Source organism: Lethenteron reissneri, chromosome 27 (genome assembly GCF_015708825.2).
Source record: "Lethenteron reissneri isolate LAM-NWPU_2019-01 chromosome 27, ASM1570882v1, whole genome shotgun sequence".
Classification (NCBI taxonomy): Eukaryota; Metazoa; Chordata; class Hyperoartia; order Petromyzontiformes; family Petromyzontidae; genus Lethenteron; species Lethenteron reissneri.
This window is the reverse complement of record NC_083805.1, coordinates 14,213,778-14,233,849: the sequence shown is the minus strand read 5'-3', so window position 1 is coordinate 14,233,849 and position 20,072 is coordinate 14,213,778. Positions and strand designations below refer to the sequence as shown.

At 46.4% G+C, this 20,072-nt stretch overlaps 1 protein-coding gene across 3 annotated transcripts in view; it reads right to left on the bottom strand.

The window, feature by feature from the left end:
* Positions 1-14,405, bottom strand: part of LOC133348611 (serine/arginine repetitive matrix protein 2-like) — a 37,911-nt gene extending 23,506 nt beyond the window's left edge. The window contains exons 1-9 of one of the 3 annotated variants that reach the window (XM_061561517.1): positions 13,574-14,405; positions 11,858-11,919; positions 10,995-11,021; positions 10,112-10,433; positions 6,089-6,142; positions 4,481-4,855; positions 2,771-2,832; positions 1,909-1,935; positions 1,056-1,347 (exon numbers count right to left, since the gene is read on the bottom strand). In XM_061561517.1, coding sequence (XP_061417501.1) covers positions 1,056-1,347; positions 1,909-1,935; positions 2,771-2,832; positions 4,481-4,855; positions 6,089-6,142; positions 10,112-10,433; positions 10,995-11,021; positions 11,858-11,919; positions 13,574-14,398 — 2,046 coding nt within the window. In that variant the 5' untranslated portion in view covers positions 14,399-14,405. The remainder of the gene's footprint in view (positions 1-1,055; positions 1,348-1,908; positions 1,936-2,770; positions 2,833-4,480; positions 4,856-6,088; positions 6,143-10,111; positions 10,434-10,994; positions 11,022-11,857; positions 11,920-13,573) is intronic. The other 2 variants (XM_061561518.1, XM_061561519.1) reach the window with 2 other exon arrangements.
* Positions 14,406-20,072: the final 5,667 nt, after the last annotated feature.

Sequence of the window (20,072 nt, the reverse complement as noted above, 5' to 3'; positions counted from 1 at the left end):
CAGAAATTGATTGGGCTGCATCAGCTGACTGTACTTTAAATACCCACCATGAGAATGGTCTTGCACCTGAATGTGTATATGAACATGGGGTCGGCAGAATAGATGGTCGGGGGAGGAGGCAGATATGAGGTGACCGCCATTCAGTGGATGACTGACTTTTTAAACAAAAGGCATTCGTTTCTGGAGCACAGATCATGTGAAAATGAGTTGCATTAGTTTAGAGCAGATAGTTAGATGGGAGCAAGCCTATAGAGAATCTTGAAGATAGCGGGATAAATCTCGTCGTTGTTTCGGGATTTAATTGGGAGCCTGCGGGGGTCTCCGAGGACTGGGGTAAGTCGTGTAGTTTGTGAGAACGGATGAGAAGTCTGATGACAGTATTTACAATCTTTACAAGTTTGGAAGCAATGGATTTGGGAAGGCCATAGGAGAGTTGGAGAAGTCGAGATGTGATGAAAGCTAGGATAAGGAACTGAGCTGCAGATAGGGAACTGCTTTTTGTGTTTAGTGTATTGTCCTTCCCCCGCACTTCCGATTAGCTATGTACAGTGTGAGAGAAGTTCAACATACATGTGGAAGACATTGTGTAGGAGGTAGGACATATTAGAGGAAAGTTGGAAGGGGAATAAGCTTAAGATCACTTGTGATTCCTGAATTATGTAGTCTTTCAAATGTGATATCAGCATTGAGGTGGCATGTTTTAACAGGAATATTTACACGGTTTTGCTGATGAGTATGGCCTCAAATAGAGGGAGCTCGAGACAGCATTGTCGACTCTTTAATGCTGACCACACGTGTTAGGTCAGGTGGGAGTACTCACACTTTACCGTACCGCATGCAATCTATCGATCGAATAGTTGTGGTGTTCCCCATTTATACTGTTGGGTAACGGAGCCAGGGGGATATTAAGAAACTGGGCCAATCGTTTCAAGTGTTGCGCCAGAAGTTCGAATAGAACCGGCGGACCTCTGGATTGCTGCTCATTGTGCTAACCATTACACCACCAGAGCTTGTAGTTGATTTTAATCATACGTTATAACATGCACATCCATTACCTTTTCACAGCTCCTCTCCCGGCTTATACTTCTTGTGGAGCCCACAGTCATCTCTCTGCTCCTGTTGGAGCTTCTTGACCTCTTCATATCTCTACTTTTGTTTAAGCCCTGCTGTGTCTCCTTGCTCCGGCTACGGCTCCGGCTACTGCTCCGGCTACTGCTCCGGCTCCTGCTCCGGCCACTGGGTTGCTCCCTGCTCCTGTTCCAGCCACCACGTCGCTCCTCGCTACTGCTCCTTTTCCAGCCACTGGGATGCTCCCTGCTAGTGCTCCTGCGCAGGTCCTGTTTTCTCCTGAAAAACAATAGCCGTTTTATTGTGAAGTACATGAATAGCAGCTGGAAATGAAGCTGGTGACATGTTTGAGGCTATCAGGATGTTTTGATTGCAGAAAAGAGATTGTCATCATTATCTGAAATTTTCTCACCAGTGGAGTAGAATTAAGTATACAGAACCTGTTCAACTGTCATGTGCTAAGAAGGGCCATTGCCCAAAAATCGCCTATTATATATTTTTTTCCTTCCAGTTTGGGCGGTGTTATTTACTAACGCGTTGAATTTATGTTGAACTATGGCGCACCTCGATGGGTTCTGCGCTCACTTAAGTCCACTGTGATGATGGGTACATTTTAGGCTGATGAGGGCTACCATTTTTTTGCTGTAGTCCAAACACCAAATAAAAAATCATGTTTAGTTTATATAAAGTTGTTCATGTAAACTGTACAACACACTACAAATGCATGAAGAATAACGGCCAATAGGGTGGTGGTGCTCGTCTCCGATGATGGCCCTGAACAGTTGTGGAAATTCATTTTTTTCCCATGGCAGGGGCCAAAGGGTAATTTCATATACTTACAGGGCATTGCGGCACTCCTGAACAAACCTTGAAAGAAACAAAGACACGAGGCATATCATAAGTTCAGGCACTGTTTCCTATGTGACTGGCAATATTGACATTCATTCCTTTCGTAATACAAAGCAGGAGAGACGTGATGCAGCAGTTGACACACTGTGCTATGAAATTGACGACATGAGATCAACTCCTGGCCCTGCCTAAAATTTCTGGCGAGTGATATATGAATAAGTCCTATGCACCCCCCACCCCTCCATCAACCTGCACTAACCGGCACAATAAAACAATACCCCATGACCAATATGGCACGGGAAGGCCTTCATCCAGCAGTGGAATGAAAAAGGGCTGTACATAACACAGAATGCCCAACCAGTTGTCTTATCTGACCTCTCAAAACTCCACGTGCATCTCACGACAGCGGTGTTAAAGTAATCGGCGTGGGTTTTCAGCAGCCAGCCCACGCCGTAACTCGGCATCGTGAAAAGTAGATGCTTTTAGATGGCATTTGTAACACAATGTATTTCAAACTAAAGCAAAATATTACAAGACTTAAGGTATGCAGATCACCGTGTTTGACATAAATGTTTGGCCAATACAAAGAGTGCATGCACTCATCATCAACTTAATTTCACCAGTTGCAAAAGCCCATGTAGACTAAATGTCTCATTCTCAAGTAAGTTTGAGGTCACAAACGACCATCCCATATTTCATTTATGCAACGACTAAATGCAACCGCCATCTTGAGATGAAATGTCACAAAACATCAACAATGGTATAACTAAAATATACATTAACTTTCAATAAGATGTATTTCGGATATATGCATGCAGAAAAGTTCAAAAACACATTTGGAGTGACCACTCACCGATTTGAAAACAAAAACGAGTTATATCTGTGTCGTTCTGAATCCTTGTGAGTTTTCAATTCCTGTTGAGGGGAAGATGGGGAGGATAATAACGAATCGAATGCGTTTTAATAGTTCACAAAGACGAGGCATGAAGGGTGTTCTGATATTAGTCCTTTCATGAATCTGATTTACAATGTGGCCCATTACTAATCACAGATTAACCTCTCAAGAGGCCAACTGCACCCACAACAGTGGTGTGAATCTGTCTTCTGTTGATTATCAAAGCCCAAGTAGTCTTGCTTTGGATGTTCGAAAATTTTGTTGGGTGCATTGACAAATTGCCGGTAGAAAACCTACATGCTGGAGCTTACATTATTCAAACTCTGCTCTACATATAGCCTGCTAGCTTTACTACCCGGCTTCGCCCGGGACTTGGATTCTTGTCTTGGATTAATACATGGCCAACGCGGAGGGTGAGGGGGTTGCGTGACATCAGCAGACACACTGCATAATGCTTCCGCATGCGATGTCACCGCTCACTTGTCGTGCAAAATATATCCATTATTGCGCTCCCCCCCCCCCACCAAAATTTATACTTTTTGCATTGTGTAGTCTGGAAGCTACCCACGTGCCAAAATCAAGTTTGTTGCATGTCGGGAAGTATGCTAAACATTTCGAACAGACACACATATTAATACATTTCCTTTTAATATATAACGAGGGGGTGGGTGACAGCACCACGCCCGGCCGCCTTTGTCCGCCCAGTGGCGATATTCCCAGCACACGAGTTACTCCTTTGAGGCTGAGTCGACCTAGGGGAGGCCCAGGACCGGTTAAAATAATCGTCACCGGTGGTGGCCGTGTGCGGGAATGGAACTCGGGTAGCCGGGTTCGTAGCGCAGCGCGCTAACCACTACACTACAATATGTTACGCTTCCACATGCGTGGGTCATATGACAGATTTGACGTCACAGCTCACTTGCTGTGCAAACAAAATATGCATTATTGAGCTCCCCCCCCAAAAAAACGTGTATACCCACATGGCAAATTTCAAGTTTGTTGCATGTCGGGAAGTACACTAAACATTTTGAACAGACACATATTCACAAATTTCCCTTTTATATATATGGAGATAATGAAAAGCCTACTTGGTGCCCTGCCAGGCACCTCGCTGCATCTCTTCCTCATGATGATCCCATCTCAATGCTCAACCACACCTGTGTAAGGACAGTACAGGGCCTAAGGGCCGCAAATAAGGATTGTAGCGATGATGGCAGGCAGGGTCAAGTGAGGTAACTGGGTGAGGAGTCACCGCGGGGGGAGGTGTGGAACCCACGAGGTGTTAGCGAGGCGAAGGAGATCTCCGATAGGAGAGAGTTCAGGAAAAGGGGTGTGGCGGAGCCGAGGTGAGATAAAAGGCAGCGCGGAGTGAGGCTCGAGGCTGCCGTGGGGGAGTCCGGACCGTCGTCACCGTCATCGCTGTGGATCGACCTCATCGTCTTGGAAGACTAGCGAAGGGAGTTATATATTTACGCCGTAGCTACTACGCCAACGGCTCTTACAGTCAGCTATGTAGCGAGTGTCGTGTAGCAGATACATAGAAGTCACCCAGTTGTAAATTAGTCAACCTGCGTCCAGTCGGGTGGAATGTATTTTAATTATATTAACTTATGACAGCGTCTCTGAGTGCTACATTACACCTGCATGGGTGGGAATGTTCTATCTCACCTGATCGCTGGTTAGTCCCAGGTCGCAAATGCTGCAGTGCTTCTCTTTTCCGTTGACGAAATTTCCCAAGTAGCAATGTATCTCCGCCCTCAGCGGGAAGCTTCTTGTCATGAATTTTGTTTCACAGGCAACAGGAGGGGTCTTCAGCAGAAGCGGAGGAGGGGTCTTCAGCAGAAGCGGAGGGGTCTTCAGCAGAGCTTTGCCACACGCAACTTTGGGCCACGAGCAGTTTTTAGGAGGCATGGTGGATGTTGCCGAGGTAACTCCCGGTTTCCAGGGTTCCTGAAATGAGTTACACGGAGCCTTGTCTGGGGGCTTATTCGTGCTCTGGAATGGCGGTTGTCCCTCTGGGCCCTGTCCCATTGGATGCTGCTGCTGCAAGTTGTGAGAAGTAGGCTGAAGCTGCTGTTGTGAGTGGTGAGGCATAATGCTAGGCTGCTGCTGATTTTGCAAGCTCGGAGGCATCGAGGGAAAGTAAGATTGCTGCCGTTGCAAGCTCTGAGGCATGGGGGGAGGGTAATGATGCTGCTGTTGCACGCTTGGAGGCATGGGGAGGTGATGCTGCAAGCTCTGAGGCATGGGGGGAGGGTGATTATGCTGCTGTTGCAAGCTCTGAGGCATGGAGGGTGGGTGATGCTGCTGTTGCAAGCTCTGATGCATGGGGATAGGGTGATGCTGCTGTTGCAAGCTCTGATGCATGGGGGGAGGGTGATTATGCTGCTGTTGCAAGCTCTGAGGCATGGGGGGAGGGTGATTATGCTGCTGTTGCAAGCTCTGAGACATGGGGGGAGGGTGGTGATGCTGCTGTTGCAAGCTCTGAGGCATGGGGGGAGGGTGATTATGCTGCTGTTGCAAGCTCTGAGGCATGGGGGGAGGGTGATTATGCTGCTGTTGCAAGCTCTGAGGCATGGGGGGAGGGTGATTATGCTGCTGTTGCAAGCTCTGAGGCATGGGGGGAGGGTGATTATGCTGCTGTTGCAAGCTCTGAGGACTGGGGGGAGGGTGATTATGCTGCTGTTGCAAGCTCTGAGGACTGGGGGGAGGGTGATTATGCTGCTGTTGCAAGCTCTGAGGACTGGGGGGAGGGGGATAATGCTGCTGATGTTGCTGCTGCTGCCCAGGTAGCACTAATTCAACACGCAACAATGCAACGCCGACATTCTTTACTATTTAAAGTACACTAACCAGGCCCGGTTTCGTCGATGGGGTAATGTGGGGGGGCGGGGTACAAGAAGACCCGTCCGACATATCCAAACTATTTCAACCAAGTAATAAACAATTGTAGATCTAACTTCACAGCCATAACCATACACGAACTTTACTTGTCCGATACGGTAACGATGACTGGGGGGGGGAGGCAGTGGTGAAGATGTGGTTGTGAGGATGTAGGGGGCCGGAAGTGTATGTGCAGGGGGGAATTATTGAACATTCATGGCCGTCGGTTAAGCAGTTTTTCAGATGTCTAATAGCGGTGGGCCAGAAAATTATAACAATCAGAAAATTACAACAAATGTGAGACATAGGCTTTAACGTGAAACACAGCTAATCAGCACTCTCGGCTAACCAAAGCATCACCGATATGTGCCGTAATATGCAGAGGAGCATTACCTTGTCCTTAATGGAACTTGAAGTCTCTCTTCTCCCCTTACTGCTGCTCAAGATCTGGGCAGGAGCAGTGACACACAAGGGAACAAATTAAGTACAATTTTCAATGCTATATCTGGGTTGGCGATGTGGTGCACTCATACAAAAGAGGTTTTTTTGGTTAGAGCACGTAAATATGTGTCGTTAAACCCGCCACCACCCGACAGAGCCAACAAGTAAGGGTTGTCACGTAAACAGAACATGTCAATTTGTCACTAGTACAGCACATCGGTGTGTTGGAGAGCCAAGCCACAACATTTACAATCTGAGTACGACGTTTCACCAGTAATTACAACTAACTTCATCAGGCGGCAGCCAGATTTGTGGAGAAGTCCACATGTTTCAGTCTTTATAGAGGCGTAGATGTGGTGACCACACTTCTGCGCTCTTGAGTCAACGTACATTATGCATGCGAATTATGCGAACCCATTGATCTTGTCCTTCCTGTCCATTGTCTATATTAAAATAGCCTTACCAATGGTAATCCCTATTGAAGTATGGCAGCCTATATAGCCATGCATTTAAATGTATTATTTGATGATCCTCTTCCATGCAGCAACTAAGTCGGTAGCTATCCAAAAAGGTTATTATTTTTTTTTCCAATTTCGATAGATTCTCTAATTAATCTTGCCCAGTAGTAGCTAGTTTTGCACAATTTCAACGTTATCAATATCAATTGAGTGTCCTTGTTGGCACGCATGTTCTGCTACTGCGGACAGTTGTATTACGGAGTATTTAATATTTATTTGGTGTTCTTTTAGTCTTGCGCTGATTAATCGTCCTGTTTGCCCAACATAGCATTTGCCACAAGTGCAGTTAATCCGATACACACCTTCCGTTGGTAGCTTCGGTAATACATCTTTTGTACCAGATATTAATTTCTGTATTTTATGTACCGTGCCAAATCTGACTCGGATGTTTTGTTTTTCCAAACATCTGGCTAGTTTATCAGTTACTCCCGCGATGTACGGTATTTTGATCATTTTAATTACTGGGAAGTTTCAATGCTTGATTTGGTTTTAGCATTCAATGTCCTGTTGATGTGTGCATCATTGTAACCATTCATTTGCAGCGCTTCTTTAATATGTTTAATTTAACTTCTCAGACTATCACCATCTTACACTTTTCTTAGCCCGATGAATGAGCGTCTTGATAAGAGCACATTTCTGTGCGGGGTGATGGTGTGACTGCATTCAGATAGGCATCAGTGTTTCGATAAACGCTGTTATTTTACCATTGTGACCCCGTCCGAGCAGAATACCCAGAAATGGTAGAGTTCTGTCAGCTTCCACTTCAGTGGTGAACTGGATGGATGGGTTTTGTGAGTTGAGATTTAGAAATTCGTTAAATGTATCTTTGGCGTGTGGCCAGACCACAAATGTGTCATCCACATATCTAAACCAAGCAGAGGGTTTTAGTGTACTTGAAGCTATTGCTTGTTTCAAAATCTGCCACATACAAATGCGCTATCACAGGAGACAAAGGAGAACCCATTGCTGCTACTTCCTTTTGTTTATAGAAGTCACTTTTCCACAAGATATAGTTGTTCGAATTGGCATGTTCTGTTTACATGACAACCCTTACTAGTTGGCTGTGTTGGGAGGTGGCAGGTTTAACGACACATTCATATATTTACGCCATCTAAACTAAAAAAAACCTCGATTATGGATGATATTGGCCACGAAGTGTTACAATGTGGTGCACTGAAAATTAACACAGCAGACACATGACAAATCTAATCTCCATTTCTTGATTTGAAGCTTTCGTGACTGCAGGAATCCATACTCTTCAGTTCTTTCGGTAAAGTCACGCAGGTAGAAATAAACTAAAATAAATCACGACGTTTCGGAGGCAACACAAGCCCCCGTCATGAGGTGAGAACTGGCGAGACAACCGTTTAAGCAAGGGTTGACATACGTTTGAGAAGGAGCTTGTATACGTTTGAGAAGGTTTAGCAAGTCAAAGAGAATATATGTAAAAGGAGCTCAGGAACGAGCTTAGGGGAATAGATTCCTAGCAAGTTGGATTATAGTGCAAAGTTAATGAGCTTCCGTCATCGCATAAGAAAGGAGAATATGTAGAAAGGGCTTAGGGAAATAAGTTATTAGCATGTTGGAATTATAGTGCAAAGTTAATGAGCTTCCGTCAACGACTAAGAAAGGCTCGTAAGAGAGAACGAGCTTAGAGAAAGAGAGTCGCATGTTAACGTTGATGAACTACGGTGAAGTTACGCCGGTAGACTGAACAAAGGCGGCCGAGTTGTCTACTGCGCTGTGGGGGAAGCAGAAGCAGCTGAGTGTCTGCTGGAGCAAGTGCCGTCTGCTGGGCTGTGAGGGGATCACAGCAAGTTCGGACCAACCTGGTTAATGACATCCTTCCAGTGGTTGTTCAGCTTATACCCATCTTCTCGGTTGAAGTTGTCTCTATGTTTATATATCTGGATAGCTTCATGGACAAATCTTTGATGTAGGCCCGAAGGTTTGCTGAGTACCTTGTTCTCGGAAAAAACGATATCGTGCGAGCCCACCTGATCAGCCACGGCAGAGGTATTGGTTGTGCCGTGTTTCAAATCTGCCTTGTGTTCGTGAACCCGGTCCGAGACATGTCGTTTCGTTATCCCAATGTAACTGCGACCGCAGGTACAACTCAGTTTGTAGACTCCAGGGTATTGCATGTCAAAAATGACCTCCTTCACAGCTGGGATCAGATCACAGATTTTGTGTACTGTATTGAATCGGACCTGGATCTTGTGTTTGTTTAAGATTTTGGAAATCTTTTTGGTAACAACTGCTATGTATGGTAAAGTGATGGTTTTGTCAGGCTTTAGATAGGAATCCGTGTGGATAGCTTTCCTGTAGACAGAATGTCCCAACGAGCCATGACTGAATTTCACACCAACATACGTTTTTCGCAAATTGCTTTGCGCTTCATCAGAAATTGATTGGGCTGCATCAGCTGACTGTACTTTAAATACCCACCATGAGAATGGTCTTGCACCTGAATGTGTATATGAACATGGGGTCGGCAGTATAGATGGTCGGGGGAGGAGGCAGATATGAGGTGACCGCCATTCAGTGGATGACTGACTTTTTAAACAAAAGGCATTCGTTTCTGGAGCACAGATCATGTGAAAAGGAGTTGCATTAGTTTAGAGCAGATAGTTAGATGGGAGCAAGCCTATAGAGAATCTTGAAGATAGCGGGATAAATCTCGTCGTTGTTTCGGGATTTAATTGGGAGCCTGCGGGGGTCTCCGAGGACTGGGGTAAGTCGTGTAGTTTGTGGGAACGGATGAGAAGTCTGATGACAGTATTTACAATCTTTACAAGTTTGGAAGCAATGGATTTGGGAAGGCCATAGGAGAGTTGGAGAAGTCGAGATGTGATGAAAGCTAGGATAAGGAACTGAGCTGCAGATAGGGAACTGCTTTTTGTGTTTAGTGTATTGTCCTTCCCCCGCACTTCCGATTAGCTATGTACAGTGTGAGAGAAGTTCAACATACATGTGGAAGACATTGTGTAGGAGGTAGGACATATTAGAGGAAAGTTGGAAGGGGAATAAGCTTAAGATCACTTGTGATTCCTGAATTATGTAGTCTTTCAAATGTGATATCAGCATTGAGGTGGCATGTTTTAACAGGAATATTTACACGGTTTTGCTGATGAGTATGGCCTCAAAAAGAGGGAGCTCGAGACAGCATTGTCGACTCTTTAATGCTGACCAACACGTGTTAGGTCAGGTGGGAGTACTCACACTTTACCGTACCGCATGCAATCTATAGATCGAATAGTTGTGGTGTTCCCCATTTATACTGTTGGGTAACGGAGCCAGGGGGATATTAAGAAACTTGGCCAATCGTTTCAAGTGTTGCGCCAGAAGTTCGAATAGAACCGGCGGACCTCTGGATTGCTGCTCATTGTGCTAACCATTACACCACCAGAGCTTGTAGTTGATTTTAATCATACGTTATAACATGCACATCCATTACCTTTTCACAGCTCCTCTCCCGGCTTATACTTCTTGTGGAGCCCACAGTCATCTCTCTGCTCCTGTTGGAGCTTCTTGACCTCTTCATATCTCTACTTTTGTTTAAGCCCTGCTGTGTCTCCTTGCTCCGGCTACGGCTCCGGCTACTGCTCCGGCTACTGCTCCGGCTCCGGCTCCTGCTCCGGCTCCTGCTCCGGCTCCTTTTTCGGCCACTGGGTTGCTCCCTGCTCCTGTTCCAGCCACCACGTCGCTCCTCGCTACTGCTCCTTTTCCAGCCACTGGGATGCTCCCTGCTAGTGCTCCTGCGCAGGTCCTGTTTTCTCCTGAAAAACAATAGCCGTTTTATTGTGAAGTACATGAATAGCAGCTGGAAATGAAGCTGGTGACATGTTTGAGGCTATCAGGATGTTTTGATTGCAGAAAAGAAATTGTCATCATTATCTGAAATTTTCTCACCAGTGGAGTAGAATTAAGTATACAGAACCTGTTCAACTGTCATGTGCTAAGAAGGGCCATTGCCCAAAAATCGCCTATTATATATTTTTTTCCTTCCAGTTTGGGCGGTGTTATTTACTAACGCGTTGAATTTATGTTGAACTATGGCGCACCTCGATGGGTTCTGCGCTCACTTAAGTCCACTGTGATGATGGGTACATTTTAGGCTGATGAGGGCTACCATTTTTTTGCTGTAGTCCAAACACCAAATAAAAAATCATGTTTAGTTTATATAAAGTTGTTCATGTAAACTGTACAACACACTACAAATGCATGAAGAATAACGGCCAATAGGGTGGTGGTGCTCGTCTCCGATGATGGCCCTGAACAGTTGTGGAAATTCATTTTTTTCCCATGGCAGGGGCCAAAGGGTAATTTCATATACTTACAGGGCATTGCGGCACTCCTGAACAAACCTTGAAAGAAACAAAGACACGAGGCATATCATAAGTTCAGGCACTGTTTCCTATGTGACTGGCAATATTGACATTCATTCCTTTCGTAATACAAAGCAGGAGAGACGTGATGCAGCAGTTGACACACTGTGCTATGAAATTGACGACATGAGATCAACTCCTGGCCCTGCCTAAAATTTCTGGCGAGTGATATATGAATAAGTCCTATGCACCCCCCACCCCTCCATCAACCTGCACTAACCGGCACAATAAAACAATACCCCATGACCAATATAGCACGGGAAGGCCTTCATCCAGCAGTGGAATGAAAAAGGGCTGTACATAACACAGAATGCCCAACCCAGTTGTCTTATCTGACCTCTCAAAACTCCACGTGCATCTCACGACAGCGGTGTTAAAGTAATCGGCGTGGGTTTTCAGCAGCCAGCCCACGCCGTAACTCGGCATCGTGAAAAGTAGATGCTTTTAGATGGCATTTGTAACACAATGTATTTCAAACTAAAGCAAAATATTACAAGACTTAAGGTATGCAGATCACCGTGTTTGACATAAATGTTTGGCCAATACAAAGAGTGCATGCACTCATCATCAACTTAATTTCACCAGTTGCAAAAGCCCATGTAGACTAAATGTCTCATTCTCAAGTAAGTTTGAGGTCACAAACGACCATCCCATATTTCATTTATGCAACGACTAAATGCAACCGCCATCTTGAGATGAAATGTCACAAAACATCAACAATGGTATAACTAAAATATACATTAACTTTCAATAAGATGTATTTCGGATATATGCATGCAGAAAAGTTCAAAAACACATTTGGAGTGACCACTCACCGATTTGAAAACAAAAACGAGTTATATCTGTGTCGTTCTGAATCCTTGTGAGTTTTCAATTCCTGTTGAGGGGAAGATGGGGAGGATAATAACGAATCGAATGCGTTTTAATAGTTCACAAAGACGAGGCATGAAGGGTGTTCTGATATTAGTCCTTTCATGAATCTGATTTACAATGTGGCCCATTACTAATCACAGATTAACCTCTCAAGAGGCCAACTGCACCCACAACAGTGGTGTGAATCTGTCTTCTGTTGATTATCAAAGCCCAAGTAGTCTTGCTTTGGATGTTCGAAAATTTTGTTGGGTGCATTGACAAATTGCCGGTAGAAAACCTACATGCTGGAGCTTACATTATTCAAACTCTGCTCTACATATAGCCTGCTAGCTTTACTACCCGGCTTCGCCCGGGACTTGGATTCTTGTCTTGGATTAATACATGGCCAACGCGGAGGGTGAGGGGGTTGCGTGACGTCAGCAGACACACTGCATAATGCTTCCGCATGCGATGTCACCGCTCACTTGTCGTGCAAAATATATCCATTATTGCGCTCCCCCCCCCCCCACCAAAATTTATACTTTTTGCATTGTGTAGTCTGGAAGCTACCCACGTGCCAAAATCAAGTTTGTTGCATGTCAGGAAGCATGCTAAACATTTCGAACAGACACACATATTAATACATTTCCTTTTAATATATAACGAGGGGGTGGGTGACAGCACCACGCCCGGCCGCCTTTGTCCCCCCAGTGGCGATATTCCCAGCACACGAGTTACTCCTTTGAGGCTGAGTCGACCTAGGGGAGGCCCAGGACCGGTTAAAATAATCGTCACCGGTGGTGGCCGTGTGCGGGAATGGAACTCGGGTAGCCGGGTTAGTAGCGCAGCGCGCTAACCACTACACTACAATATGTTACGCTTCCATATGCGTGGGTCATATGACAGATTTGACGTCACAGCTCACTTGCTGTGCAAACAAAATATGCATTATTGAGCTCCCCCCCCAAAAAAACGTGTATACCCACATGGCAAATTTCAAGTTTGTTGCATGTCGGGAAGTACACTAAACATTTTGAACAGACACATATTCACAAATTTCCCTTTTATATATATGGAGATAATGAAAAGCCTACTTGGTGCCCTGCCCCCTACAGGCACCTCGCTGCATCTCTTCCTCATGATGATCCCATCTCAATGCTCAACCACACCTGTGTAAGGACAGTATAGGGCCTAAGGGCCGCAAATAAGGATTGTAGCGATGAGGGCAGGCAGGGTCAAGTGAGGTAACTGGGTGAGGAGTCACCGCGGGGGGAGGTGTGGAACCCACGAGGTGTTAGCGAGGCGAAGGAGATCTCCGATAGGAGAGAGTTCAGGAAAAGGGGTGTGGCGGAGCCGAGGTGAGATAAAAGGCAGCGCGGAGTGAGGCTCGAGGCTGCCGTGGGGGAAGTCCGGACCGTCGTCACCGTCAACGCTGTGGATCGACCTCATCGTCTTGGAAGACTAGCGAAGGGAGTTATATATTTACGCCGTAGCTACTACGCCAACGGCTCCTACAGTCAGCTATGTAGCGAGTGTCGTGTAGCAGATACATAGAAGTCACCCAGTTGTAAATTAGTCAACCTGCGTCCAGTCGGGTGGAATGTATTTTATATATTAACTTATGACAGCGTCTCTGAGTGCTACATTACACCTGCATGGGTGGGAATGTTCTATCTCACCTGATCGCTGGTTAGTCCCACGTCGCAAATGCTGCAGTGCTTCTCTTTTCCGTTGACGAAATTTCCCAAGTAGCAATGTATCTCCGCCCTCAGCGGGAAGCTTCTTGTCATGAATTTTGTTTCACAGGCAACCGGAGGGGTCTTCAGCAGAAGCGGAGGAGGGGTCTTCAGCAGAAGCGGAGGGGTCTTCAGCAGAGCTTTGCCACACGCAACTTTGGGCCACGAGCAGTTTTTAGGAGGCATGGTGGATGTTGCCGAGGTAACTCCCGGTTTCCAGGGTTCCTGAAATGAGTTACACGGAGCCTTGTCTGGGGGCTTATTCGTGCTCTGGAATGGCGGTTGTCCCTCTGGGCCCTGTCCCATTGGATGCTGCTGCTGCAAGTTGTGAGAAGTAGGCTGAAGCTGCTGTTGTGAGTGGTGAGGCATAATGCTAGGCTGCTGCTGATTTTGCAAGCTCGGAGGCATCGAGGGAAAGTAAGATTGCTGCCGTTGCAAGCTCTGAGGCATGGGGGGAGGGTAATGATGCTGCTGTTGCACGCTTGGAGGCATGGGGAGGTGATGCTGTAAGCTCTGAGGCATGGGGGGAGGGTGATTATGCTGCTGTTGCAAGCTCTGAGGCATGGAGGGTGGGTGATGCTGCTGTTGCAAGCTCTGATGCATGGGGATAGGGTGATGCTGCTGTTGCAAGCTCTGATGCATGGGGGGAGGGTGATTATGCTGCTGTTGCAAGCTCTGAGGCATGGGGGGAGGGTGATTATGCTGCTGTTGCAAGCTCTGAGACATGGGGGGAGGGTGATGATGCTGCTGTTGCAAGCTCTGAGGCATGGGGGGAGGGTGATTATGCTGCTGTTGCAAGCTCTGAGGCATGGGGGGAGGGTGATTATGCTGCTGTTGCAAGCTCTGAGGCATGGGGGGAGGGTGATTATGCTGCTGTTGCAAGCTCTGAGGACTGGGGGGAGGGTGATTATGCTGCTGTTGCAAGCTCTGAGGCATGGGGGGAGGGTGATTATGCTGCTGTTGCAAGCTCTGAGGACTGGGGGGAGGGTGATTATGCTGCTGTTGCAAGCTCTGAGGACTGGGGGGAGGGGGATAATGCTGCTGATGTTGCTGCTGCTGCCCAGGTAGCACTAATTCAGGTATATCCACATCATGCAGGACCTTAAGCACCTGCTGTGGTTGCACCATCTCCGCATGCTGTGACTGCTTTTGCCTTAGGTCCCTTCTTCTGCATACCTCCTCAAGGAGGTTGGGCAGGTTTTCGGGTGTTAGTTTGTCAGAGGGATAGCGGCAGAGCTCAGTCACATCCTCCTCAGAGAGGCCGAATGACTCCAGTAACCCAGATACGATGCCTTCACTGCTGTCGCCATTAGCCAATAGCAAAGCATCGTCAGCCATCCTGCCGACTGACAGGATGTACTTTGAGAGCAATCACTGTGCGGAGTGCGAAGGGACTGTCTTTAGAGAGGTGGATGCAGATGCAGTCTCAGAGTATGTTGAGGCAATGGACGCAGCTCCAACTCCCATCAGCAAAACCTATTCAAAACAAACCATTAGTGCACTTGAAAGGCAGTTTTGTACAAGTATAATGCCTAGATGTTTGAACAAATAACCATTTTAATGGGAATTAACTCACTAGAGAACAAAAGACAAGTATCACATTCTTGTCTTCATGGATAAGTAATATTTAAAAAAAAACTTTTTAAAAGCACACTTTTATTAAATATACCATACTAGCAATGGAAGAACTCCACGACTCCAGGAAGTGGCCCCGAAGCTTGCCATAACATAAGGGGCCGTGGTGATTTACAGCCAACGTCAGTTGACCGTGGACAATTAGAGTCAAGCCGAAACATAACATGTAAAAAAGGAATTTTTAAAATATATATTTTTATGATAGAATATAGTATTGTCGTCAGTATGACATAAGTACACCAAGTTTGCAGTCGATACCACATTGGGAAGTGAGTAAAAATTGAGTTGCAAGATTTGAGGATACAACAACGACAACAACAGAGTGAGTTAATAAAAAAAGCATGTAAAAAGAAATGCAATCAAGAATGAAATACAGGAATAAAACTGCTGGATGCAGGCCTCCGTCGCAATCCCTCACAGTCCTGTGATGCCAGTCCATATGAATTGATCACATTGTGCCATCAGTCATCTCAAGAGGGCTCTCTCATTTGGCTGCCATTCTGCCCCCAGTCTATCAGCCACTGTCCCTTGTCGCGATGTAACCTGCTAAAACCCACCTACTTTCCTCAAAAGTCAACATGTGTTTTGATTTAAAGCTTTCGTGACTGCAGGGATTCATATTCTTGGTTCTTTCGGTAAAGTCACGTAGAAGGGAAATAATAATACATATCAAACATATAGTATTGTCATCAGTATGATATAAGTATACCAAGTTTGCAGTCGATACCACATTGGGAAGTGGGTATATTTTTATTACTTGATTGTTTCCCTTATACGTGACTTTACCGAAAGAACCAAGAATATAGTCGATATATGGTTTATATAATTTAACCCACGTACTCTTGTCAGTGCAAGTGCAAACGTGCACATCATCAAGCTCCTTCATACACTTCCAGCTTTTGTCGACATTCATGTTTATACTTTATACCCCATGCAATAGCAGGCAATATGCACAGACTGAAAACTATTTTCCTCCTGCAAATGTTTACGTTGCTCTTCATTATAAATGTCAACGTTTCAAAATAATCCCCATGCCGCTGTTATTCCACTGTAGCTATGCATTTTTTTAAAATATAGATTTAAAACCGACTTCTTTACAACTACTTTTTGTGTTAAGAGTTTGTTGTGCTCCCACCGCACCGATTAGCACGTTGGGCTACGTCCGGTGCGAAAGAAGTTCAAAATACAACCACCTCGCCTCGTATACAGGGGGTCGTGGCTTCGATCCCGACCTTGACGCCTGCTGCTGGATATTCTTGGTTCTTTCGGTAAAGTCACGTAGAAGGGAAACAATAAAATAAAAATAAAACAATAAATTATTGTTTTGTATACAATAAATTATTGTCACGTAAAAGGGAAATAATAAATTAAAACAATAAAATGCTCACGACGTTTCGATTGCAACACAAGCAATCATCATCAGAAATGTCTTGCTGTGGTTTTCACAGCTGATGATGATTGCTTGTGTTGCAATCGAAACGTCGTGATAATTTTATTGTTTTATTTTTATTATTGTATTGTTTCCCTTCTACGTGACAATAATTTATTGTATATTAAACAATAATTTACTGTTTTATATTTTTATTATTTTATTGTTTCCCTTCTACGTGACTTTACCGAAAGAACCAAGAATATGAATCCCTGCAGTCACGAAAGAAGCTTTAAATCGAATAAAGCCTGCTGCTGTATACTTGGGAGTTTGTGGTGTCTCTCTCTTCGTGGTCGTGTGGATTTTTCTCTGGGTCCTCCGGGTTTCTTCCTCCACATTTAGCATCAACATCACACCACGCGTTCAGTCTTTCGTCCGCTGTACATTTATTTACACATGATAAGCCACTAAGCTGAGCCATCATTTGTGGCCAGGTCGCTTCTGAAAACTGAGATACACAGCTCAGCGGGCCTCACCTGGTAAAGTAAAGCTAGTTAAGTGGGATTTAGGTTTGGCTTTCTACTTGGCGTATTCGATTCTCGCTGGCCACATTACTTCCAGAAGTTAAATGCCCGGCCACGGGGGGAGGGCTTTTCAAGGTTGTTTCCGTGTAGTTTATGGGTGGACAGCACCACCCACGGCCGCCTTTGTCTCCCAGTGATGATGCTTAACCACCGTGGTCACTCGTTTAAAGCCCCAGAGTCGAGGCAAGAGAGAAGAAGCCCCCAGGAAATTGCGTTCAGATATTCGCCACCGATGTTGGCCGTGAGCGGCTTCAGGAAACACAAAACGGGCCGCCATTTGACACCAAGCCGCCGGTGACAGTCGCAACCAATGCCCCCCCCCCACCCCTGTTTGTGCCCAACTAGTTGCACGGTTACGGAACCAGGCTAGGTGCACCTTTCATGAGACGGGGCTTCCCGGCAGCAGCTGCTGCTGCTGCTTGTTGCGAGCTCACAGAGGCCGAGGCGCCAACCGATTGCCCGACCGCGGAGTCGGCGTTGTTGAGGAGTCTCGGAACGAAGCCCCCGCTCGTGATTAATTATTCTCTACCGTCGCCCATCGTCGCTCGGCGGAGAGGAGAGCAGTGGGTGGTGCGGGTGGGTGGGCAGCGAGAGCGTCGTTGCGAGACTCACGGCCGACGAAGATGGACGCGGATTGAACGGGAGACGGAAGGACGCGGACCAGACGCAGCACAGCAGACATGTTGGGTGGGGGGGGAAGGGAGGACGCTGATAGGTCCGCGGTGAACTGCGCCCGTGTCGCACCAAAAAAAAAACACATGTCAGTGTAAGGGACCGCGGTGAATTGGCGTTCGCTATTCGAGCTGACCGTGCCGTTGACACGGTAAGGGGGTGGGGGGGTCATCTCAGTCGGTCAACCCATGGCACCTGGCTGGGTCTGTACCGTGACCTCCTGCACCTAAGGGCCGTCCATAAATGACGTCACGCGATTTTGGACGATTTTTGACCCCCCCCCCTCGTCACACGGCGTCACAAAAAGTCTGAGACCCCCCCTCAAATATGACGTCACAAAGCTCTGCCCCCCCCCCCAAAAAAAACATGCTTCAAATCGCTTTAAACTATTGTCATTGTAGTGCGTATTTAATGTGGCGCTGCACTCTGATGTTGTAGGAGTAAACATTTATTAAAAAGTATATTTAATTAAGTGGAACGTGTTGTCTATATTTATTTAAAGTTGCGCATTTTGATGTGACGTCACATTTCTCAAACCCCCCCCTCGTCACACATCATCACAAATGTCTGAACCCCCCCCCCCCAGGTGCGTGACGTCATTTATGGACGGCCCCTTAACACCGAGGTCTCGAAATACAGAGGCTTAGTGACACAGCGCCGCCTGCTGTACAGCAGCTGTAACTGCAGGTAGACACAGCGCACACGCCGTTGATCACACATACACGGCTGTGTGCCGGCAGGGCAGAGGAACTGGGACAAGGGTCACGGTAGACCTCATAGGGAGGCCCTTGGAACCCTCTGGTTGGTTCGAGAAGGGAGGCGTGGCTAGGGCGGAGCCAAGTCGCGCCGAGGGGAATAAAAGCAGCGGAGAGCGAGGGCTCGGGGCTGCCGGTTCTGGGAGTGGACTCATCTCATCGTCGACGTCTTCGTCACTGCCGCCTTGACCTGATCATTTCGTGGCCGAACAGTAGTTGGCCGTCTTGGTCGACGTCGTCAGTGCAACGCAGGCCGGGTCGTACGGCAGCGTGGTCGTGAGAGGGGGCCGGAGTTGGTGGCATGAAGATAATAAAGGAAAGCCAGTGCCCTCCTGCGACTACCTCGTCTCCGACTGAATGTGTGCGCCACATGCCACCCACACGCCTCAAGAGAGAGAAGAGACCTACGACACTACAGATGTACAAACAAGCAACACAGTGAGCAGGTTAACACTTTGAGTAATTAGAATCACCAAGGCCTTAACAGAAACTGTGGGATTTTTTTATACTTTGAAAAAACCTTCAATTTCTTCATTACATGTTCAACTTTCAGGAGTCATGAAATAGCTTGCAAAACAGCTTCCACACGGATGACTGCAACAACTTAATTCCGCAGTCTGTAAATTCCACGGTGAATGGCACCTTTTAAATTTTGACCAAATTAATAACTCAAATCGGCAGCCTTTATGGAACGCAATGATTTTTGACCAGGCGCTCAAACCGTCAACATAACCCTAATCGGCCATTATCCACTGCTGGATGATCGGCCTCCCCAAAATCGAAAAAGCCTCATGTCATAATCCACATCCCCTGCTGCGGGTGAGTTGATCTCACCTCCCATTAGCACGGTTAGCTACGTACGGTGGGAAAGAAATTCAACATACATCACTCCGTTTGTCTGCCCCCTTCGTCGTTTCCTCCTGGCAAAGGACATATTTGTAAACATTGTAACGTTGGAACGCTTAGGCTTTCGCGACCGATATACAATCTGAATTGCTTTTTGGGTCAGATCGCCTCAGTATGTCGTAAACCCTCCTCCACCCGACACAGCCAAGTCACGTGAACAAACGTGCCAATACCTGCTTCAGCAGCACACCGCCGGTGTTAGGAGTGATCCAGTTTCAACCAGCATTAGCGGGCAGTTGCTACAAATATGAAAATATCATATCTAACAATTGTAACCATCATTTATTCAAACACATTGAACTTTATGTACCACTTCCCGTTCTCTTGTGGGTGCACATTGATGACATCACACCACCTACTAAAGGCCCATGGCGTGAGAGGACATTTTCGGGTTTCCAGAAACTTCCTGATGATGCTGGTTGTGACCATCAGTGAACACCAAGCCAACTTGATGTGTGGATTGCTCGCCAACACACTGATGTGCTTAAGCAGTCGTACACCAGCCCGTTTGTCAAAGTGGC